The 22,770-nt window shown below is 41.3% G+C and overlaps 1 protein-coding gene across 4 annotated transcripts in view; it reads left to right on the top strand.

The window, feature by feature from the left end:
* Positions 1–22,770, top strand: part of ABCC4 (ATP binding cassette subfamily C member 4 (PEL blood group)) — a 225,211-nt gene that overhangs the window by 162,698 nt on the left and 39,743 nt on the right. For all 4 annotated transcript variants that reach the window (XM_067016881.1, XM_059042306.2, XM_067016882.1 and 1 more), the window contains 5 exons: positions 867–986; positions 2,454–2,564; positions 3,563–3,663; positions 4,938–5,129; positions 10,176–10,331. In XM_067016881.1, coding sequence (XP_066872982.1) covers positions 867–986; positions 2,454–2,564; positions 3,563–3,663; positions 4,938–5,129; positions 10,176–10,331 — 680 coding nt within the window. The remainder of the gene's footprint in view (positions 1–866; positions 987–2,453; positions 2,565–3,562; positions 3,664–4,937; positions 5,130–10,175; positions 10,332–22,770) is intronic.

Below are 22,770 nucleotides of genomic sequence, written 5' to 3'. Positions count from 1 at the left end.
GCCAGACCGTGGCGCTCGTTCAGTGTGCTCTTAGAGAAGATGCCAGGAAACAAATGGCCAGTCATGTGACACGAGGCCCCAAACCAGTGCGTAGTCACTAGAAAGAGAATGGCCACTGTCAGAGTCTAAAAGAGTGCTATCAGTGCCACATACCACAGTGGCCTCCAAGTGCCTCAGGTATCCAGTAGGGCAGTTATAAAAACATCCCTGAGGTTCCCAGAGCGGAAGTTGCAACTATTCAAATACCCCTTGACTGGGCACAAGGGCCGTGTGGCACACGAAGAGGCTCTTGGCATAGGTGTAGGAAAATTCCCAGGATGGAAGGAGATGGCAGACTGTCCGTTCACCTTACTCATCTCACGTCTGTCCTGTGCCAGCCCTTAAGTTTCTAATCTCAGGTGGAGACAACACACAGATAGGTCATCAAAATTCAGTGTGGTGAAGGGACTCTGATGGAGAATTAAATTTAAAAATGATACTGAATGAAAAATTAGTGAACAGGGAATTACCTCCAGGTAATGTCTACCTGGAGGGATGTCGGGGAAGAATTTGGAATGTGGCCCTGTTTGAGGAGGACCTTGATGATTGAGTTGGTGTGGAGATTCATTATCTAAATCTAGGTCAGATTTGAATTCGGTCAAAGATGGTTTTAAAGACAATCTTTCATGTCCAGGTCATAAGAGTGAAACCTAGTGTGAGCAGGAGTTGGAGGGTCACATGGTGGATCCTCTCCAGAAGGGTGTCATCCCTCTTCCTCCAGGCAGCCCTCCAGGAAGCCCTTGGGTGTGCCCTGTGGAAGGCGGTGGATTTCTTTGCATCGAGTCTCCCTGACTTTCTCTGTCGCTTGTCTGTCTCTGCTTCCCCAGCTCGGAGCCCAGTATTTTCCCACTTATCATCTTCTCTCCAAGGACTCTGGACCATCCGGGCGTACAAAGCCGAAGAGAGGTTTCAGGAACTGTTCGATGCACACCAGGATTTGCATTCAGGTCTGTAAGTTTCTAGAAATGGTTTCAAAGGGTGGGAGGTGCTGCCTTCTGAGGCTTGAGTCCTTGTCAGGTGGCCTTGCAGGCCCACACCTCTCTCTGTGCCTCTGCACGTCCTCCTCTCCACCCCTTCCCCTCAGCATCCCCTCTGTGCGCCCCTCTTCCCCTGTCACACCCCTGCTTTTCTCCCCTCACTGGCTTGCGTTGTCCTTCCTTCAAGGTGCCCTGTGGCCTTCTGTCCGTTTAGGGAGGATGTCAACAGATTTTATTTTTTTAAGCAAAGAGCCACACGGTCTCTGTTGGCAGCTACTCAGCTTTGCTATTTATTTACTTTAATAATTGAATTGTCAAAAGATTTATTTATTTGTTTGTTTGTTTGTTCATTTTTGGCTGCATTGGGTCTTCCTTGCTGCACGTGGGCTTTCTCTAGTAGCGGTGAGCGAGGGCTACACTTTGTTGCCGTGTGCAGGCTTCTTATTGTGGTGGCTTCTCTTTTTGTGGAGCACGGGCTCTAGGATCGCGGGCTCAGTAGTTGTGGCTCACAGGCTCTAGAGCGCAGGCTCAGTAGTTGTGGTGCACGGGCTCAGCTGCTCCGTGGCATGTGGGATCATCCCGGACCAGGGCTCAAACCCATGTTCCCTGCATTGGCATGCGGATTCTTAACCACTGTGCCACCAGAGAATTCCAGCTTTGCTGTTTATTACCGCACTAAAGCAGACAAAAATAATAACGTCAGCAAATGGCTGTGTTCCAGTAAAGCGTTATTTACAAAAGCAGGTTGTGGCCATTCTTGGCCCTCAGGCTGTAATTTGCTGACTCTTTTCAGAGCATACAGGGTGGCAGACCTGAAGAAGGAAAATAATTTCTCTCTTACAGATTTGCCACCCAGAATTCCCTCTAAGTCAGTAAAATCCTGGCCCAACTTTCCAGTCTTTATTGTATTTTGAAGGTAAAGTGGCGTTTTGCAAGCCACACGCAGATGCTGTTCGCTGACGGTCGTTTGCATACTGGCTCCTAAGAATAAACATTGTGCAGGGCCCTGCAGTAAGTGCAGAAGGTGCTGGAAACAGAGTGTGAGCTGCGCTCTCTGCCGGCAGAGAACTAGGAACAGTCAACCCTGTGAGAGGATGAGCCTCATGTTCAGGCCCAGAACTGTAAGAAACACACCGATGAGACCATTTTTCTGTGTTCATTATTATGATCGTAATTCTGTTTATAACCTGTGGGTTGAAGATTTTAGTACCTTCTTCCCACAAAGCCCCTGGACCGATATCTGTGTATACCATACGTTGTCTTGCGTCAGAACCTCGCTTTTTGTGATCTTTAGCTTGCTTGAGTACGTAAGTTTGCTGTCCTACCTTGTGTCAAAATCTTCTGTAGCTCAGCTGAGCAAAATGCTCTCCTTCATTAGAAGCAGCCTCCATGATACTTCTGCCTATTCATTATGCTTATTATACTTCACAAATCCAGAGGCTTGGTTCTTGTTTTTGACCACGTCCCGATGGTTCGCTGTACGTCTGGATGCCATCTGTGCCATCTTTGTCATCGTTGTTGCCTTTGGGTCCCTGATTCTGGCAAAAAGTAAGTACAGATGTGAATAACTATTTGTATGATGATTACAATTTATAGCTTCGTTTGCAGTTATTAATTTAAACTCTTGCCTCTTTGTCTAATCTCATATTCCATTTGGTTCTAATGAATTGTATTAAAGTGTTTGCAGCGTGTGGTTTTTCAGTGTGGCCCTTGTAGAGGAGTCATTTGGGTCTTGATGAGGCCTTTAATGAGATGTCTTGATGAGGGCTTTGATCCTTTTATATTTCTTAAGTGGGTTGAAGTCTATACAACTCTAGCAACAGACCTTCTGAACGTTCCTGATAACGTCTTAGTGTTGGGAGGAGAGAACCAAGTTTGCTCTTAAGCTTTTTGTCAAGCCTATGGCATTCAGGCTCCTCGGATCTCTTGGTTGTAGATTCCTGGTGTACTGAGGTGAGAAATATTCCCTGTAGGAAAGGACAGTATTCTCTGCTGTGTGGGTACCAGATGAGCAGGTAATGGTGTGTGTGGCTTGAATTCACCATCCCTAACTCTTCCGTAGTAACAACACTGAATCAGAGTGTTTAATAATGGAACAGTGAGAGCAGTATTGTAGATTTAAAAGGACTGGCTCTTAGAACCTATTGACTTGTGTTTCGTGGTTTCCAACTGCGGCTGCGTTGGGCGTACACAATGAAAGTACATAGTGGTCCTTGAAACCATAGTGACGGAAACCTGAACGATGACATGATTCCTCGCCTGTATAATACTGTCAAGCGTATGTCAATCCTGTCGGGATTAATAAACTTATTTAATAGTTTTCTGAGTTCGTAGTTTTTTTTGTTTGTTTGCTTTTCTTTTTTTTTTCTTTTTCTTTTTTTCGTTGTATTATGGTCTCAATCAACAGGTAGTAAAAATATAAGTAATGCTGTTGTTATGTGCAAGTGTTTTAAATATTATAAAGAAGTCTTGGTACAGTGACAGTGGGATCCCAACTCAGGGTTAAGAATGGAGCTAAGTTATTTCCTTTCTTCTTCCTCATTTAGCGTTGGATGCCGGGCAGGTGGGCCTGGCGCTGTCCTATGCCCTCACGCTCATGGGGATGTTCCAGTGGTGTGTCAGGCAAAGTGCCGAAGTTGAAAATATGGTAACATTTACCTTTTAGCCTTTTCCGGTCTCCTTCTCATTACATCACATAAAGGCAATTCTTATGTAAAAAAAAAAACCTTAAAACTTTTCTTTTCTTTTCTTTTCTTTTCTTTTTTTTTTTTTTTTTTTTTTACATCATAGCTAACAGGGTTTGTTAGATCCTTCCTCCATCTGTTTACAATTTATTTAAAATAAAATATATACATCTTTTTCTCAGTCTTATGTATGCCATGTCAGCAGGTTTTATATTCATCACAAGCTGTCTTCAAATATAATAAATGTCTCTGTAGGAGGGAGGTTCTGAAATCCTGGAGAAGAAGATATAAGCTAGGGTAATTCCTCATTCCTGGTGAAAGGAGAATTTAGTATTTTGAGGTTTATTTGTTTAATTCATTTAATTTAATTATTCCCCACCCTCCCCATTTGAGAATTTTTCCTCATACGTGTTGAACACCTGAATTTATTGGTGCCCCTTCTCTCCGAACTGTACTATCAAGTTACGGTTGTTTAGAAGGCCTTAGTCAATATGTAAATTTTCTGCTGTTTCGAATATTTTCAATTTCTCCTAAAGGGAGAAAAATGATGAAAATGAAACTTTTCTATTTCGCTCTCTAACAGAGAAGAAAGTAACTAATTATTAAAATGAGGTGTACTGACTATGCAGTTCCATTCATCTATAACAGATGACCCTTCTGTAGCAAAATGCTACTGGTGGGCGTCCATACATACTCTTTTCATTGACAAAATTCTCTGTTTTCTAAAATTCATATGCGAAAATTGGATCAGCGAAATCGTAGTATTCATTTCTCTAGTTCTTTTTTTTTTTTTTTTTTTTCCGGTATGCGGGGCTCTCACTGTTGTGGCCTCTCCCATTGCGGAGCACAGGCTCCGGACGCGCAGGCCTAGCGGCCATGGCTCACGGGCTCAGCCGCTCCGCGGCACGTGGGATCCTCCCAGACCGGGGCACGAACCCGTGTCTCCTGCATCGGCAGGCGGATTCTCACCCGCTGCGCCACCAGGGAAGCCCTCTCTAGTTCTTTTTGCTTTAATACAACGTTGAAGAAGGTAGCCGTAATAAAAGTGTTACAGGACCATGAGCAAGTTTACAAATCATCAGCATCGCCATCAAACTACTACTTCTGTCTTTTGGGGTTGTTAAGACCTGAGATGTTCTTCATTATATAAAGGCAAATATAATGATATAAATGCAGAACCTGACTCATATGATGAGTCATATGAGTCATATGAGTCATATGATGTCATATCTTTCAGATGATCTCCGTAGAAAGGGTGATTGAATATACAGATCTGGAAAAAGAAGCATCCTGGGAATACCAGAAACGCCCACCGCCGTCCTGGCCCCAGGAAGGAGTGATCCTTTTTGACAACGTGAGCTTCTCCTACAGCTTAGATGGGCCTCTCGTATTGAAGCACCTGACAGCACTCATTAAGTCGAGAGAAAAGGTTTGTTTTAGCCATTTGCCTCTTTTTCTTTTTTTTTTTTTTGCTGTGCGGTTGCTGATTAGATCAGTCCCTCAGGCGGGACCAGGGCAAGCTCTTGAAAAAGAGACTAAACGAGAACAGACACGGTGGCAGGAATCTCCCCGCACCTGCCCCTCCAGCTTCAAGTCCTGATGTACATACACCCCCTGCCCTCGGGTCGGGTGTCGGTTCTCCCAGTATATCACGTCCTCCCTGCCTCCAGTGGGCACGCCGCCTCTCGACCTCAGAGACCCTCCCCTTCTGTCATGGTGGCTGCTGAAAGTCTCCTCATTTTCTGAGTCAACTCTCATTCGTCTGCTTCTCTGAGACCCTCTATTGTTCCTCAGCGTCTCTTACGTAATGAAAGTAACAGATGAATGGGTGAACAAATGCGCTGTAGCCTTAACAGTGAAACATTATGCAGCCTTAAAAAGGAGTAAAATTCCAATCTATGGATAAACCTGGAGGACATCGGGTTAAATGAAATAAGTTAGACATAAAGGGAACAATTACTGTATGACTCCACTTATATGAAATATTATTCAGTCTTAAAAGGAATAAAATTCCAACTTATGCATAAACCTTGAGGACAACAGGTTAAATGAAATAAGTCAGACATGAAGAGAACAAATACTGTCTGATTCCACTTACATGAGGTTCCTAGGTCAGTCAAATCCATGAAGGCAGAAAGTAGGATGGGGTGGTCACCAGAGACTGGGTAAGGGAAATTGGGTGTTGTTGTTTAAAGGGTACAGAGTTTCTTTGTTACAAGGGAGAAAATATTCTGTAGGGACAAGAATATGAATGTACTTATCACTAAAGTGTCCACTTAAAAATGGTTTAGTTGAGCTTCCCTGGTGGCGCAGTGGTTGAGAATCCGCCTGCCGATGTAGGGGAGACGGGTTCGTGCCCCGGTCCGGGAAGATCCCACATGCCGCAGAGCGGCTGGGCCCGTGAGCCATGGCCACTGAGCCTGTGCGTCCGGAGCCTGCGCTCCGCAAAGGGAGAGGCCACAACAGTGAGAAGCCTGCGTACCACACAAAAAAATAAATAAATAAAAAATGCTTTAGTTGGTAAATTTTATGTTATCTGTATTTTACCACAATTAACTGGTGGCATCGGTGGCATGCTTTGTAATGGTGGGTCTGTATCTCACCGAACCCTGAGGCTCCTTAAGATCGGCGAGCGTCATGTTTTCATCTCTTGTTCCCCCCAAACTGGCCTTCGACAGGGCACAGAGAGGGTGCTGAGGAACTGCTGTCTGGGAGAGTTGAGTGAGTTAACATGTACAGGTGTGAGCAACCAGTAACCAAAATACACACACAAGACAACTGCGTAAACAGCTGATCACCTAGAGTGTCAAATACTTTAAGAACTGCTCTTTAAAACTCTTTCCACCACAGACCCATCTAGTGGACTATAGCCGTAATTTAATGAACGATACCCTTGTGATGGGAAAGGATATTCAACTTAATGCCCAAGTGATACCCAGGGAGCAGCTTCAGGTAGTCACACGGCAAGAGCTGGCTTCTCATTATCTCCAGTTTCACCACAGGTTGGGAAGAAGGTGAGGATTGCTGTGTCGAGAAAACATTCGCTGCAGCTCTCGATGCAATCCCGTCCCTGAGAACTCTGTAGGCGATGTTTGCTTACAATGTGCTCATCATATTTCCTGTTGGATACATAATTCTGTTAATTTGCACTTGTCTTAATTCATGCTTTCTGGCTTTGGGGGAAATTTAAGAAACTGTGCAGTAGAATTTAGGAACATAACATACGTGTGCTCTTCTGTCTTAAAATCCCCAAGTCGTACGATTAGCTGAGCTTGCAGACGTTTGTGGGAAAATTGAATCCGGAGACTGAATTAATAACTGTAGTAACGTGACTTTTTATTTATGTCTTGATCCACTCACAGTATCACCGTTAACTTCATTTCTGTGTTTGGAGATTATACCTGGGTAGGATAGTCATGAAGCCATTTCACTCCGTCTGTGTACATCCCAGGTTTCCTCTCCTGCACACCTGCCCCGGCCCCTGTTGCTCTGGGACACCCCTTTGGAGTTGGATTTGATTTTGAGAGAGGCTGGGATGTGGGACTGAGCCAGGCCAGCAGAAGTGGAGCTTCATTCTCTTTCCGTCCTTTCCTCTGCTGTCCCAATTTCTGGGAGTTCGAGTGGGAATGGGAAACATTAATAGGCACTATGCAGGTTTCGGATTCATGGAAGAAAGAGCAAGTAAAAATAAAGACCCAAAATGAGGTAGATGGCACCCTAGGCTTCCTGGTTAGATTCTGAACACTGGCTGCATTTTTCATTTAGATGATTTTGTGGTTTATTTGATCATTTTAGAGAGGACTGGGCCATTTTCAAGCCTTTTCCAGCTCTAGAGGTAGATTGATTTTGATTTGTTATTTTGTTTTCTTGCTCAGAGCTACTACTTGAATAATGCATCCTTACAGATGCTTACTAGACCTTGCTATAATGTGCAGAAATATCAGTTTGCTACATTTTCTCCTCTTTTACACGGTATTTCCTCGGCAACCCCTCCCCTCACTCCCAGATTGTCGCACTTCCCCTGCAGACTTCCTAATTCCTTGTGACTCAGACTGCGGTGCCCGGGCCAGCACACCTGCATCGCCTGGAGCGTCTTAGAAATGCAGAATCTCAGGCCCACCCAGACCTACTGACTCAGCATCGCATTTGAGGGAGACCTCCCAGTAAAGATTTTCTCCAAGTGTCTTTGCTTTTAGGAACGTAAACTTAACTGGTAATGGTGGCACTCTCCTCAGGCAATTGGTAGAACCCTTTGGTGACCTGGAAAGAGACTTTTTCAGATTATAGTTTTGATAACTGAATGGTAGAAATAGCTTAAGCTGGGTTTTCTTTGAGTTGCTGTTTTCTTACCCTCCTCGCTGGAGCGTTGTACTTCCATTCCTGTGGCCCATAAGCAGCCTTCGGAGCCACTGCCGTATCTACGCCGTTTACCAGGAGTCTACAAATGTTCCAGTTTGCATAGATGGATCAGTTTCAGTACAGCTAATAGCATAGGAATATACATACATTCTCACAGACACAGTTCTCACCTGTGTTCTGATGTGTGCTGATGTACACATGAGAACACCCAGAAATACAGGCATACTGCTGTTTGGGGTTTTTTTGCATGTGTGGGTGTGGTTTTTGTTTGTTTGTTTGTTTGTTTTTAAATAACAAGTCGAACATTTGTTGCAACCCTGCATTGAGCATGTCCATCAGCACCATTTTTCCTACGACATTTGCTCACTTCGTGTCTCTTTGTCACAGTTTGGTAATTCTTGCAATATTTTAAACCTTTTCATTATAATTCTATTTGTTATGGTGAACTGTGATCAGTGTTCTTAAGCTTACTACAACCCAGTGAAGGCTCAGATGATGGTTAGCCTTTTTTAGCAGTAAAGTATTTGACATTATGTACATTCTTTTTTAGACTTAATTCTGTTGTACATTTAGTATGCTACAGTATAGTGTAAACATAACTTTTGTATGCACAGAGGAAGAAAAATATTCATATGACTTGCTTTATTTCGCAATATTCCCATTTCTGTGGTGGTCTGGAACCAAATCCATAGTATGTTCAAAGTCTGCATGTACACAGAACAAATGACCCATATGTATATATACCCTCTAGGACCTGCCTATATGCAGAGAGTGTCCCATCTATATTATATAAATTAGGATTTACCGTATCATACAAAATGGCTACAAATGTAAATCAACTAAAGCCACTTTTCTTTCAGTTAATTTCTATAAAGATAAATTATTTTTTGAAATTCGATTATTGTTTTTACAGACTAAGATTGGAAACTTTGGAGGTATTTAATGAGAAAATATATCAAGTTACCGTTCTATAATCAGTGCTCAGAGGGGTTTAGTTCTTCTCTGTTTAAAGCCATGAGTTGTTAAAATTTACTAAATTAATTTACAAATGATTGAAAGCATATCTTAGGCCCCCATCTGTATTTAGATTTATAAATAGAGATGAAATCTTCTCTTGGGAAGCTCCAGGGAATTTGTAGTTGGGAAGCTCATTGGTAAAAAAAAAAAAAAGGCCAGTTTCTGCATACATGTTTGAATTCAGCTTTGACAATACAGTTTCATTCCTGACCAGCATTTTACCTGCATTATACTGATTCTTTGATCTTATTGTTAATGCACTTAATTTCTCTTTGCTTTGATTTTAATAACTCGACTGATACGTGACATGTATCTTTCCAGGGTTTAATTAGAAGTATTAATTGGTTTGTAAAAAGCCTTTTGAAGTGCTCAGATGAAAGGTCCCATGTAAATAGCAAATGTTATTTGTGTTGTTGTTGTTGATCTCATTATGTGTATTTTGCCTACTGGGTACTGCCTTTTAAGACATTGAAACCTGCATTTTACAATTCTAAGGTGTTTCCTTTTAAGATAGAGCATTATTACGGTACTTCTTATCAGGAAGTGATTTTGTTTGTCTGCCAAAGAATACTTCCTCTTAAATGATAGAATCTGGGATCCTGAATTCTTGTTTGTGTATAATACTTCTTACTTGTTGACATCTCTGTAAAATTGCTCACATAATTCTCAATGTTCAGAATAGCCAGACGCTAGGAATACAACTAATTTAAAAGCTGACTGCTAATTGAACACATAGGCAACTGCTGTTGTTTCACTGCCAGTAGACTGATTCTGTTATTTTTAACTCTTCCTTGGACCAGGGCGTCTTAACCGGGGACATTTGTCAGTGTCTGACATTTTTGGTTGCCGCAATCTCAGGGGTGCTCCTGGTATCCAGTGGGCAGAGTCCAGGGATACTGCTAAACATCCTAGAATACACAGGACAGCCCCCATTTCCCAACGAAGAATGGTCTTTCCCCAAATTTCAACAGTGCCACAGTTGAGAAACTTATAGACTGTACTCTGTACAGAACTTTTAAAATTCATCTTCAACAACCAAGGATTTTCCTAGGTTTGTTGCATATTGTGAATTCTTAATCCCTCCTGGATCTCTTTACAGGTTGGCATTGTGGGAAGAACAGGAGCTGGAAAAAGTTCCCTCATCGCTGCCCTTTTTAGATTGTCAGAACCTGAAGGGAAAATTTGGATTGATAAGATCTTGACAACCGAAATTGGACTTCATGATTTAAGGAAGAAAATGTCAATCATACCTCAGGTACGTACTTCAGAGCATTGGCACATATTCTTTCAATACGGCACCTAAGTTAAATGTCTTTCAATTTGATTGTCTTTTTAAAATTGGATGAAAGGGTTGATCGTTTTTCCCCCAACAGAGCATATTTTTAACTTCAGGGATTTTCAACAGATATTTTCATCAGATACCTGTTTTTGTTTGTTTGTTTGTTTGTTTTTGTGTGCCTGTGATTCAATAACTTACCCAGACAGATTTCTGGATTCAGACTTTATCAGGTACCACAATTTCATCCACTGATAACCACATAATTCTGAAAAAAAATAAGTGGTTTGTTTAGCATGTGAGCGATTTGTGTAGGGAAATACGAATTTTAAGTGTCTTGATGGAATTATGCTGTAGGAAATAAGCTACCTTTTCAAAGGTGATTATCTCCCTGGAGTACTTTCTGTGAAACTGTGGGGCTTTGAGAATTACAGCATGTATATATGCTTTGGAGAGACTTTTAGAATTCAGCCATAAGTAGGTGATTTTAATCAGGCAGGCAGTACGGAATAGTGCATAAGAACACAGGACGTGGAATGCCATCTCAGTGCACCTCAGTTTTCTCTCTCTTGAGGCAGCTAACAGGACCAACTCATCGAGCTGTTGTGAGGACTAAATAGGTCAGTGTGTGTGGAGTGCTTCCCGTAGACCCCATACATGGTTTCTGTGATGGTGGAGTGTTGAATTGGGCTCTGATTCTATTTTCTTTTTTTCCACTTCTTAAATAACTATGGGTTTCAGGGAGTGTTTGATTATTTGCACAATAGAAGCTCCTGTCATTCCTTATGTTTCATCCACTCAAAATAATTCAGAGAACTTTTATTGAGCAATTACTATCCTCCAGATATATACCCAAGGGCAACATAGGCCCTGTGCCTTCATCTTCTATCCTGCTTTCTGCTTTGATAAACTTGCTGAGGTTTTTTTTTTTTTCCTTTTTCCTTTTTTTTTTTTTTTTCTTCAATTTTTGAATTTTATTTTTTTATACAGCAGGTTCTTATTAGTCATCAATTTTATACACATCAGTGTATACATGTCAATCCTAATCGCCCAATTCATCACACTACCACCCCACCCCCTGCCGCCTTCTCCCCTTGGTGTCCATACGTTTGTTCTCTACATCTGTTTCTCAATTTCTGCCTTGTAAACCGGTTCATCTGTACCATTTTTCTAGCTTCCACATATATGCGTTAATATACGATATTTGTTTTTCTCTTTCTGACTTACTTCAATCTGTATGACAGTCTCTAGATCCATACACGTCTCCACAAACGACCCAATTTCGTTCCTTTTAATGGCTGAGTAATATTCCATTGTATATATGTACCACATCTTCTTTATCCATTTGTCCGTCGATGGGCATTTAGGTTGCTTCCATGACCTGGCTATTGTAAATAGTGCTGCAATGAACATTGGGGTGCATGTGTCATTTTGAATTATGGTTTTCTCGGGGTATATGCCCAGTAGTGGGATTGCTGGATCATATGGTAGTTCTATTTGTAGTTTTTTAAGGAACCTCCATACTGTTCTCCATAGTGGCTGTATCAATTTACACAACAGTGCAAGAGGGTTCCCTTTTCTCCAAACCCTCTCCAGGGTTGAAAGTTGAGCAGCTTTTCATGTGCTTCTTGGCCATCTGTATGTCTTCTTTGGAGAAATGTCTATTTAAGTCTTCTGCCCATTTTTGGATTGAGTTGTTTTTTTAATATTGAGCTGCATGAGCCATTTATATATTTTGGAAATTAATCCTTTGTCTGTTGATTCATTTGCAAATGTTTTCTCCCATTCTGAGGGTTGTCTTTTTGTCTTGTTTATGGTTTTCTTTGCTGTTCAAAAGTTTTGAAGTTTCATTAGGTCCCATGTGTTTATTTTTGTTTTTATTCCATTACTCTAGGGGGTGGATCAAAAAAGGTCTTGCTGTGATTTATGTCAAAGAGTGTTTTCCTCTAAGAGTTTTATAGTGTCCGGTCTTACATTTAGGTCTCGAATCCATTTTGAGTTTATTTTTGTGTGTGGTGTTAGGGAGTGTTCGAATTTCATTCTTTTGCATGTAGCTGTCTAGTTTTCCCAGCACCACTTATTGAAGAGACTGTCTTTTCTCCATTGTATATCCTTGCCTCCTTTGTCATAGATTGGTTGACTGTAGGTGCATGCATTTATCTCTGGGCTTTCTGTCTTGTTCCATTAATCTATGTTTCTGTTTTTGTGCCAGTACCATATTGTCTTGATTACTATAGCTTTGTAGTATAGTCCGAAGTCAGGGAGTCTGATTCCTCCAGCTCCGTTTTTTTCCCTCAAGACTGCTTTGGCTATTCGGAGTCTTTTGTGTCTCCATACAAATTTTAACATTTTTTGTTCTAGTTCTGTAAAAAATGCCATTGGTAATTTGATAGGGATTGCATTGAATCTCTAGATTGCTTTGGGTAGTACAGTCATTTTCACAATATTGATTCTTCCAATCCAAGAACACGGTATATCTCTCCATCTGTTGGTATCATCTTTAATTTCTTTCATCAGTGTCTTATAGTTTTCTGCATACAGGTCTTATGTCTCCCTAGGTAGGTTTATTCCTAGGTATTTTACTCTTTCTGTTGCAGTGATAAATGGGAGTTTTTCCTTAATTTCTCTTTCAGATTTTTCATTATTAGTGTATAGGAATGCAAGAGATTTCTGTGCATTAATTTTGTATCCTGCAACTTTACCAAATTCATTGATTAGCTCTAGTAGTAGTTTTCTGGTGGCATCTTTAGGATTCTCTATGTATAGTATCATGTCATCTGAAAACAGTGACAGTTTTACTTCTTCTTTTCCAATTTGTGTTCTTTTTATTTCTTTTTCTTCTCTGATTGCCGTGGCTAGGACTTCCAAAACTATGTTGAATAATAGTGGCGAGAGTGGACATCCTTGTCTTGTTCCTGATCTTAGAGGAAATGCTTTCAGTTTTTCACCATTGAGAATGATGTTTGCTGTGGGTTTGTCGTAGATGGGCTTTATTATGTTGAAATAGGTTCCCTCTCTGCCCACTTTCTGGAGAGTTTTTAACATAAACGGTGTTGAATTTTGTCAAAAGCTTTTCCTGCATCTATTGAAATGATCATGTGTTTTTTCTCCTTCAATCTGTTAATATGGTTTATCACATTGATTGATTTGTATACATTGAAGAATCCTTGCATCCCTGGGATAAATCCCACTTGATTGTGGTGTATGATCCTCTTAATGTGCTGTTGGATTCTGTTTGCTAGTATTTTGTTGAGGATTTTTGCATCTGTATTCATCAGTGATATTGGTCTGTAATTTTCCTTTTTTGTAGTATCTTTTGTCTGATTTTGGTATCAGGGTGATGGTGGCCTCATAGAATGAGTTTGGGAATGTTACTTCGTCCGCAATTTTTTGGAAGGGTTTGAGAAGGATGGGTGTTAGCTCTTCTCTAAATGTTTGATCGAATTCACCTGGGAAGCCATCTGGTCCTGGACTTTTGTTTTTTGGAAGATTTTTAATCACAGTTTCAACTTCATTACTTCTGATTGGTCTGTTCATATTTTCTATTTCTTCCTGGTGCAATCTTGGAAGGTTATACCTTTCTAAGAATTTGTCCATTTCTTCTAGGTTGTCCATTTTATTGGCATACAGTTGCTTCTAGTAGTCTCTTAGGATGCTTTGTATTTCTGCGGTGTCTGTTGTAACTTCTCTTTTTTCATTTCTAATTTCATTGATTTGAGTCCTCTCCCTGTTTTTCTTGATGCGTCTGGCTAGTGGTTTATCAGTTTTGGTTATCTTCTCAAGGAACCAGCTTTTAGTTTTATTGATCTTTGCTCTTGTTTTCTTTGTTTCTATTGCATTTATTTCTGCTCTGATCTTTATGATTTCTTTCCTTCTGCTAACTTTGGGTTTTGTTTGTTCTTCTTTCTCTAGTTACTTTAGGTGTAAGGTTAGATTGTGGGTGTTTTTGAGATTTTTGTTGTTTCTTGAGGTGGGCTTGTATCGCTATAAACTTCCCTCTTAGAACTGCTTTTGCTGCATCCCATAGGTTTTGGGTCGTCGTGTTTTCATTATCATTTGTCTCTAGGTATTTTTTAATTTCCTCTTTGATTTCTTCAGTGATCTCTTGGTCATTTAGTAACGTATTGTTTAGCGTCCATGTGTTTGTGTTTTTTACGTTTTTTTCCTTGTAATTCATTTCTAATCTCATAGCGTTGTGGTCAGAAAAGACGCTTGATATGATTTCAGTTTTCTTAAATTTACTGAGGCTTGATTTGTGACGCAAGATGTGATCTATCCTGGAGAATGTTCTGTTCGCACTTGAGAAGAAAGTGTAATCTGCGTTGGATGGAATGTCCTATAAATATCAATTAAATCTATCTGGTCTGTTGTGTCATTTAAAGCTTGTGTTTCCTTATTAATTTTCTTTCTGGATGATCTGTCCATTGGTGTAAGTGAGGTGTCAAAGTCCCCCACTATTATTGTGTTACTGTCTATTTCCTCTTTTAGAGCTGTTAGCAGTTGCCTTATGTATTGAGGTGCTCCTATGTTGGGTGCATATATATTTATAATTGTTATATCTTCTTGGATTGATCCCTTGATGATTATGTAGTGTCCTTCCTTGTCTCTTGTAACATTCTTTATTTTAAAGTCTGTTTTATCTGATATGAGTATTGCTCCTGCAGCTTTCTTTTGATTTCCCTTTGCATGGAATATCTTTTTCCATCCCCTCACTTTCAGTCTGTATGTGACCCTAGGACTGAAGTGGGTCTCTTGTAGACAGCATATATATGGGTCTTTTTTTTTTTTTTTTTTTTTTGGTACGCGGGCCTCTCATTGTTGGGGCTTCTCCTGTTGCGGAGCACAGGCTTCGGACGCGTAGGCTCAGTGGCCATGGCTCACGGGACCAGCCGCTCCGCAGCATGTGGTATCTTCCCGGACTGGGGCACGAACCCGTGTCCCCTGCATCAGCAGGCGGACTCCCAACCACTGTGCCACCAGGGAAGCCCCTGTGTCTTGTTTTTGTATCCATTCAGCAAGGCCGTGTCTTTTGGTCGGAGAATTTAATTCCTTCACATTTAAGGTAATTATAGATATGTATGTTCCTATGACCATTTTCTTAATTGTTTGGGGTTTGTTTTTGTAGGGCCTTTTCTTCTCTTGTGTTTCCCACTTAGAGAAGTTTCTGTAGCATTTGTTGTAGAGATGGTTTGGTGGTGCTGAATTTTCTTAGTTTTTGCTTGTCTGTAAAGCTTTTGATTTCTCCATTGAATCTGCATGAGATCCTTGCTGAGTAGAATAATCTTGGTTGTAGGTTCTTCCCTTTCATCACTTTAAGTATATCATGTCACTCCCTTCTGGCTTGTAGAGTTTCTGCTGAGAAATCATCTGTTAACGTTATGGGAGTTCCCTTGTATACAATTTGTTGTTTTTCCCTTTGCCGCTTTCAATAATTTTTCTTTGTCTTTGATTTTTCCCAATTTGATTACTGTGTTTCAGTGTGTTTCTCCTTGGGTTTATCCTGTATGGGACTCTCTATGCTTTCTGGACTTGAGTGGCTATTTCCTTGCCCATGTTATGGAAGTTTTTGACTATAATCTCTTCAAATATTTTCTCAGGTCCTTTCTTTCTTCTCGTTCTGGGACCCGTATAATGTGAATATTGTTGCGTTTAATGTTGTCCCAGAGGTCTCTTACGCTGTCTTCATTTCTTTTCATTCTTTTTTCTTTATTTTGTTCCTCAGCAGTGAATTCCACCATTCTGTCTTCCAGGTCACTTATCTGTTCTTCTGCCTCAGTTATTCTGCTATTGATTCCTTCTAGTGTAGTTTTCATTTTAGTTATTGTATTGTTCATCTGTGTTTATTTGTTCTTTAATTCTTGTAAGTCTTTGTTAAACTTTTCTTGCATCTTCTCGATCTTTGCCTCCATTCTTTTTCTGAGGTCCTGGATCATCTTCACTATCATTATTCTGAATCCTTTTTCTGAAAGGTTGCCTATCTCCACTTCATTTAGTTGTTTTTCTGGGGTTTTATCTTGTTCCTTCATCTGGTACATAGCCCTCTGCCTTTTTATATTGTCTGTATTTCTGTGAATGTGGTTTTCGTTCCACAGGCTGCAGTATTGTAGTTCTTCTTGCTTTTGCTGTCTGCCCTCTGGTGGATGAGTCTATCTAAGAGGCTTGTGCATGTTTCCTCATGGGAGAGACTGGTGGTGGGTAGGGCTGACTGTTGCTCTGGTGGGCAGAGCTCAGTAAAACTTTAATCTGTTTGATTGCTGATGGTTGGGGCTGGGTTCCCTCCCTGTTGGTTGTTTGGCCTGAGGCAACCCAACACTGGAGCCTACCTGGGCTCTTTGGTGGGGCTAATGGTGGACTCCGGGAGGGCTCATGCCAAGGAGTACTTCCCAGAACTTCTGCTGCCTGTGTCCTTGTCCCCACGGTGAGCCACAGCCACCCCCTGCCTCTGCAGGAGACCCTCCAACACCAACAGGTAGGTCTGGTTCAGTCTCCCCTGGGGTCACTGCTCCTTGCCCTGCATCCCAATGAGCACACTACTTTGTGTGTGCCCTCCAAGACTGGAGTCTCTGTTTCCCCCAGTCCTGTCAAGGTCCTGCAATCAAATCCCACTGGCCTTCAAAGTCTGATTCTCTAGGGATTCCTTCTCCCATTTCCAGATCCCCATGTTGGGAAGCCTGACGTGGGGCTCAGAACCTTCACTCCAGTGGATGGATTTCTGTGGTATAAGTGTTCTCCAGTCTGTGAATCACCCACCCAGCAGTTATGGGATTTGATTTTACTGTGATTGTGCACTTCCTACTGTCTCATTGTGGCTTCTCCTTTGTCTTTGGATGTGGGGTATCTTTTTTGGTGAGTTCCAATGTCTTCCTGTCGATGATTGTCCAGCAGCTAATTGTGATTCTAGTGTTCTCGCAAGAAGGAGTGAGAGCACGTCCTTCTACTCCGCCATCTTGGTTCAGGGCTGGGTATTTTTTTGTTTTTTTTTTTTTTAATATTCTACAATCATCAGGTCACCAAGGGAAGCTGACTAAAACATATACCTTCTTGAGGTGAGAACCACAGAGAAGAGACATGATTAAAGAGCCAGGGACATGTACTCCGGGAATGTGGGTATAATGAGCTCTGAAATGCCTGGTTAGTGGGAAGCATATAGAACAGGGCACCCAAAGGAAGTAGAATGTGGACTTGTGTCTTATGACTGAGTTGAGGTGTTGCTACCTACCCCTAGCCTCCAAAATACCTGGAATTACTCTAAGTACTTTTGAAATGAAGACAATCCTGTCAGATCACAATGATATGCCATCTCACACCCTTTATGATGGCTGCTGTTTAAGAAAAATTAAAAACAAAAAAATAAGTGTTGGTGAGGATGTGGAAAAATGGGAATCCTTGTGCATGGCTGGTAGAATGCAGAATGGTACAGTGACTGGAGAACACTGTGTAGGTTCCTTAAAAAAGTTAAACATAGAATTATTGTATGATCCAACAATTCTAATTTACGGTATAAACACAAAAGAGTTGAGAAGGGAATGTTACAGAGATATCTGTCTGTACATGTATGTTCATCCCAGGATTATTCACATTAGCAAAGAGGTGGAAGCACCCCATGGTCCATTGACGGATGGATAAACAAATGTGGTGTATATTCAACGGAACGTTCTTTGGCCTTAAAAAGAAAACAGATTCTGACACATGCTACAGCGTGGCTGCACCTTGATGACATTATGCTCAGTGAAATGAGCTCCTCACAAAGGACAAATACTATTTACATGAAGTACATACAGTAGTCAGTTCATGGGGACAGGCGGTAGAATGGTGGTTGCCAGGAGCTACCCAGACAGGAGAGGGGGGAGGGGGAAGTTGTGGGGGTTTTTTTGTTTGTTATTTTATTTCATTTTATTTTATTTTTTAAAATTTTTTTTTATTTAATTTTTTTTGTTTTGTGGTATGCGGGCCTCTCACTGTTGTGGCCTCTCCCGTTGCGGAGCACAGGCTCCGGACGCGCAGGCCTAGCGGCCATGGCTCACGGGCTTAGTTGCTCCGCGGCATGTGGGATCTTCCCGGACCAGGGCACGAACCCGTGTCTCCTGCATCGGCAGGCAGATTCTCAACCACTGCGCCACCAGGGAAGCCCTCATTTTATTTTTTAACATCTTTGTTGGAGGAGTTGTGGTTTAATGGGTACAGAGTTTCAGGTTTGCCAGATGAAAGGAGTTCTGTAGCTGGATGGTGGTGATGGCTGTACAACAATGTGAATGTATTTAATACCACTGAACTGTACCCTGAAAAATGGTTAAAGTGGTAAATTTTATATGTATTTTACTGCAAGTAAAAAAAATATTATGTATATAATGATATATATGTTTTATTATATATCATTTCTTATGTGTATAACCGTTTCCCTTTTACGAAAAACGGAAAGAAATTTTCAGCATGTAGAATCCCTGGATTTGAAGATGCCCTCTGGCTATTAGATTGGTGGCTTAGTGATTAATGTAGAAAATAAGTGATTTTAGATTCCCAACTTTTAAATTTTGATGGTACCCATCTCTGAAATGGGCCAAATGAGATTAGTTTTCAGAAATAATGAGCATGTCTGTAAAGTGCTTTTATGTTCTTGGATGAAAGGAATGTGAAACGTGCCCTGCATTACTTTTAATGCTTCTTAATAAGAGAAGTTGTACGCTTGTGTACATAAAAGAACTCTGTAAATAAAGAAATAACACGAGATGATTCTTGGCTCTGCCGGTAATGTTTTGGAAGCACATCTGAGCAAAGACTATAAACATACCTTGACATCACCAGGTTTTGGTTCTGTTCCATCGGTTTCCACCCTACTTTTCTGAGTATGCTCTGTGTATACACTCCGGAGAGTGTGCCTACCAAACAGTGCTAAGCTTGGTATCCGCGTAAGTAAAGATCACCAACCATTGTAAACACAGAACTCTTTTTTTTTTTTTTTTTCCACTTTATATCCCTTTGTCTCTGAGGCGCAATGCTAGTTGATTAAAGAGAGTGTTTGTGTAACGGGTCCCGGGAAATCATTCAGGAGGCAGCCAGGGACAGAATGTTTAAGAGTGGTAGACAGAGTGTCAACATGACCCGCATTTTTATTCCTGCTTTGCCTCATACGAACGTGGGGACTTGATGACGTCACTTGGCTTCCGAGTCTCAGAGTCCTCGCCCTTAAACTAGGTCTAGGAATTAATGTCACATGGATTTGTTGTGAAGGTGTGACTGGATGAGAAAATGTCTGTGGCCCATACCTGGGTTTTGGGAACGCTCAGTCAACAGTAACTATAAATATTCTTAAGGATTGGGGCACTGGCCTTTTAGGTATTATTTCTATAAGACTAACACATTATGGAAAGGCTTTGTTCTTTTCTGTTTAATGTTTTTGTTCTTTAATTTCCGTTTATGTTTTTGTGGTCCTTGGTGATTTTCATTACATTTATTTACTGCTTATAACATAAACCACGCTGTTTATATAAATTTAAAGAGTGAAGCAAAAGAAAAAAATCAACACAGTAGCAGTTTTAGGAGAAAAGCATAGCCGCAAAAAATCTACGTAATGTGTTTTCTCCAAGGAACAAGAGGAAAGAATGTTACTTTCTTTTTTCTTTCGATTTCTGGCTCCCCTCCTGCCAGGTTCTTTCCTGATTACCACCCTGTTACCCCACTCATACTTCCCAGTCCTCCACCAAGACCTCCGGCATTTTTTCTCAGTCCTCCCCATGGTCTCGACTATTTTCTTCCTCTCCTTGAGGACAGGGACTGTGTCTCTCATTTCTGTTGCTCTAGTGCTTGTTGCAGGCCCTGACACGTTGCACAAGTTTTAATAAGAATTCCTAGCATTTGTGGAATCCTTAACACGTTTTAGCCTCTTTCTCTACCATCTCCCACTTAATCCTCACAATTTTCTACTTATCCTCATCTGACAGATTTGAAAACTGAGGCACTGTGAGCTTAACCCACTTATCAAGTAAGAGGCAGAGCCCGGATTCAGATCTATTTTAGGGAGATTCTCAACTCCAGAGCCTGAGCAGCTAACCACTCTGCTGGCGACTTCAACATGCTGTTGCAGTAGAACTGCTTCGTATCGTGATTTCACGTACACACACACACACGGGAATAAAAATTTCAGAACACATTATTTCTCTTGTGCTCTGCACTCTAATATTTTCTGTTATATCCCTTCTATTCTAGTTAATACAAATGATAAAATGATGGTCACAAGGCACAAAATTGACTTCCGGATCCATTGGCTGCACCTGCAGGTCATTGTTAGCATTACTCCAGGAGCTTCACTGTTGTTCCAGATTCTCACGGGGGCCCTGCAGCATTACCCCCATTTTACCGTAAGGGAACTGAGTCTTGGGAAGATTAGTAACTTACCCTGAGTCTAATTGCTAATAAGCAGTAGAATCAGAACTGTCTGACTGCAAATACATATATGTATATTTCCATATACGTTTGCTGTACTGAATGATGTTTTCATTTGATATTTTACCCTTTTTTTTTTTTTTTTTTTTTTTACTACCACCCCACTAAAAAGGATTCCCAAAACCATCACAAAAGTTAATAAGTGTAGAACAGAGCTGAAAGATACTTCTCCTAGTGCTCTGTCCTGCTTTGGGACAGTATCAATTTAGAAACACATTTATTCATTTATATGTCATGGGGTAATATGTGTCAGGAGACGATACTCAAAATCTTAACTGCAGGGGCTTCCCTGGTGGCGCAGTGGTTGAGAATCCGCCTGCCGATGCAGGGGACGCGGGTTCGTGCCCCGGTCTGGGAAGATCCCACGTGCCGCGGAGCGGCTGGGCCCGTGAGCCATGGCCGCTGAGCCTGCGCGTCCGGAGCCTGTGCTCCGCAACGGGAGAGGCCACAACAGTGAGAGGCCTGTGTACCGCAAAACAAACAAACAAACAAACAAAATCTTAACTGCAAAAAGCTTGCATCCCTCTTCTTCTAAAATGCATAGGAAGAAGTGTCGCTCATGTCTGAAGACCGTAATTTAGGGAACCTTAGAAACTGCGAGCAGATTCTGCAGATTGAGGGAGCCCAGGGAGCCCAGTCCTGTTTCTTTGAGTTGCTCCGCTTTGGTGGGCCAGGCCCACATCATCTTCCCTGGCTCCCTGCTCTCTGTGATCCTGGGTGCAGCAGCGAGCTTCTGGGGTGATCTCTCTCTCACCCAGGCCCATCCTCATCGCTGCTGACCTCACTGTGAGCAGGTTAGAATTGGAGGAGATGTGATAGTACCAAGACCTGCATAGGAACCAGAGGCAGGGGCGTAGTGACATATAGTCAATCAATCCTTGAGTCCTGGATGGAACTTTCAAAAACAAATACTACATTCTTAGTAAGGTACTCCTCGATTTGTGTTCACAGTTTCAGGAATAAGCAAAAGACGAACACACTTCTGAAATAATATCCTTAAACAGGACAGGTAGCGGAAATGTATAGGGCATTCGTGCTCATGATATGAAGCAGTTAAGTTTGTTAGAGAGGAAACGTTTAGGTTATATCCAGGGAGTAGATTGCTTATCTGAAAGGATCTGGAAAAATGGATTTCAAAACCTCTTTGGATGATCTCTACACCTAGAGCCCTTTATCCTGTTGGCACAAAGAAAATGTTTTTAGTTGAAGAGGGCTTCCATGCAAATTCATTATTTATGACTGCAGCCCAAGGGTTGACACAGATCAGCAGCCATCGTCGTTATCATGATTAAACAGATTGATTTTTTATATTTAAAAGTTTTCTTTTCTCAATCAAATCAACAGCTAGGTATTTTTTTAATACAGTCCAGTCTGCTCTTTTGGTATTTCTGTTCCCTGAGTTTTCTTCAGTAGGTTAAAGAACGTGAACCAGAGCTGTCTCTCTGACTTCTCGCTGGTTACCTGGTTTTCTTTCCCTTTTTTCCTTGTTGAGAACAAAACTGAAAAGAGAGAAGAGGTGGCTATGCTGTTACTAGTAAAGAAATACAACTGGATTCTAGCCTAATGCAGTCGGCCCTTTGTCTCTGACACTGAAGTCTTCATTAAATCCTTTGGAACTGCTCCCTGGAGCCCCTGAAAGAGGACTTTACAGGACTTAAATTCTTTTTCCTTTGTTGGAGAACAATGTCCTTTTCTCCTGAATATGGATGATGATCAGTTCATTCAGAGGCTACAGGATTTAGAAAAAAAAAAAAGGAAACCAAAATGTAAAGTGACTTCAGGTGATTCTCTTATTCTTGAAACAGGGAGATGAGCTTCCCCTTAAGAAAAGTCCTCAGATTAGAAATGAGAACATAGCTTTAGGACTGGAGGAAACAGCAGCAGTAGCTACTTGTTTGTTTGTTTTTTTTCTTTTAAATCAAAGTATGGTTGATTTACAATGTTGCATTAGTTTCAGGTGTACAGCAAAGTATACATT

Source organism: Kogia breviceps, chromosome 16, assembly GCF_026419965.1.
Source record: "Kogia breviceps isolate mKogBre1 chromosome 16, mKogBre1 haplotype 1, whole genome shotgun sequence".
NCBI lineage: Eukaryota > Metazoa > Chordata > Mammalia > Artiodactyla > Physeteridae > Kogia > Kogia breviceps.
Note: the sequence above shows the minus strand (reverse complement) of the source record. Positions and strands in the feature narration are given on the sequence as shown.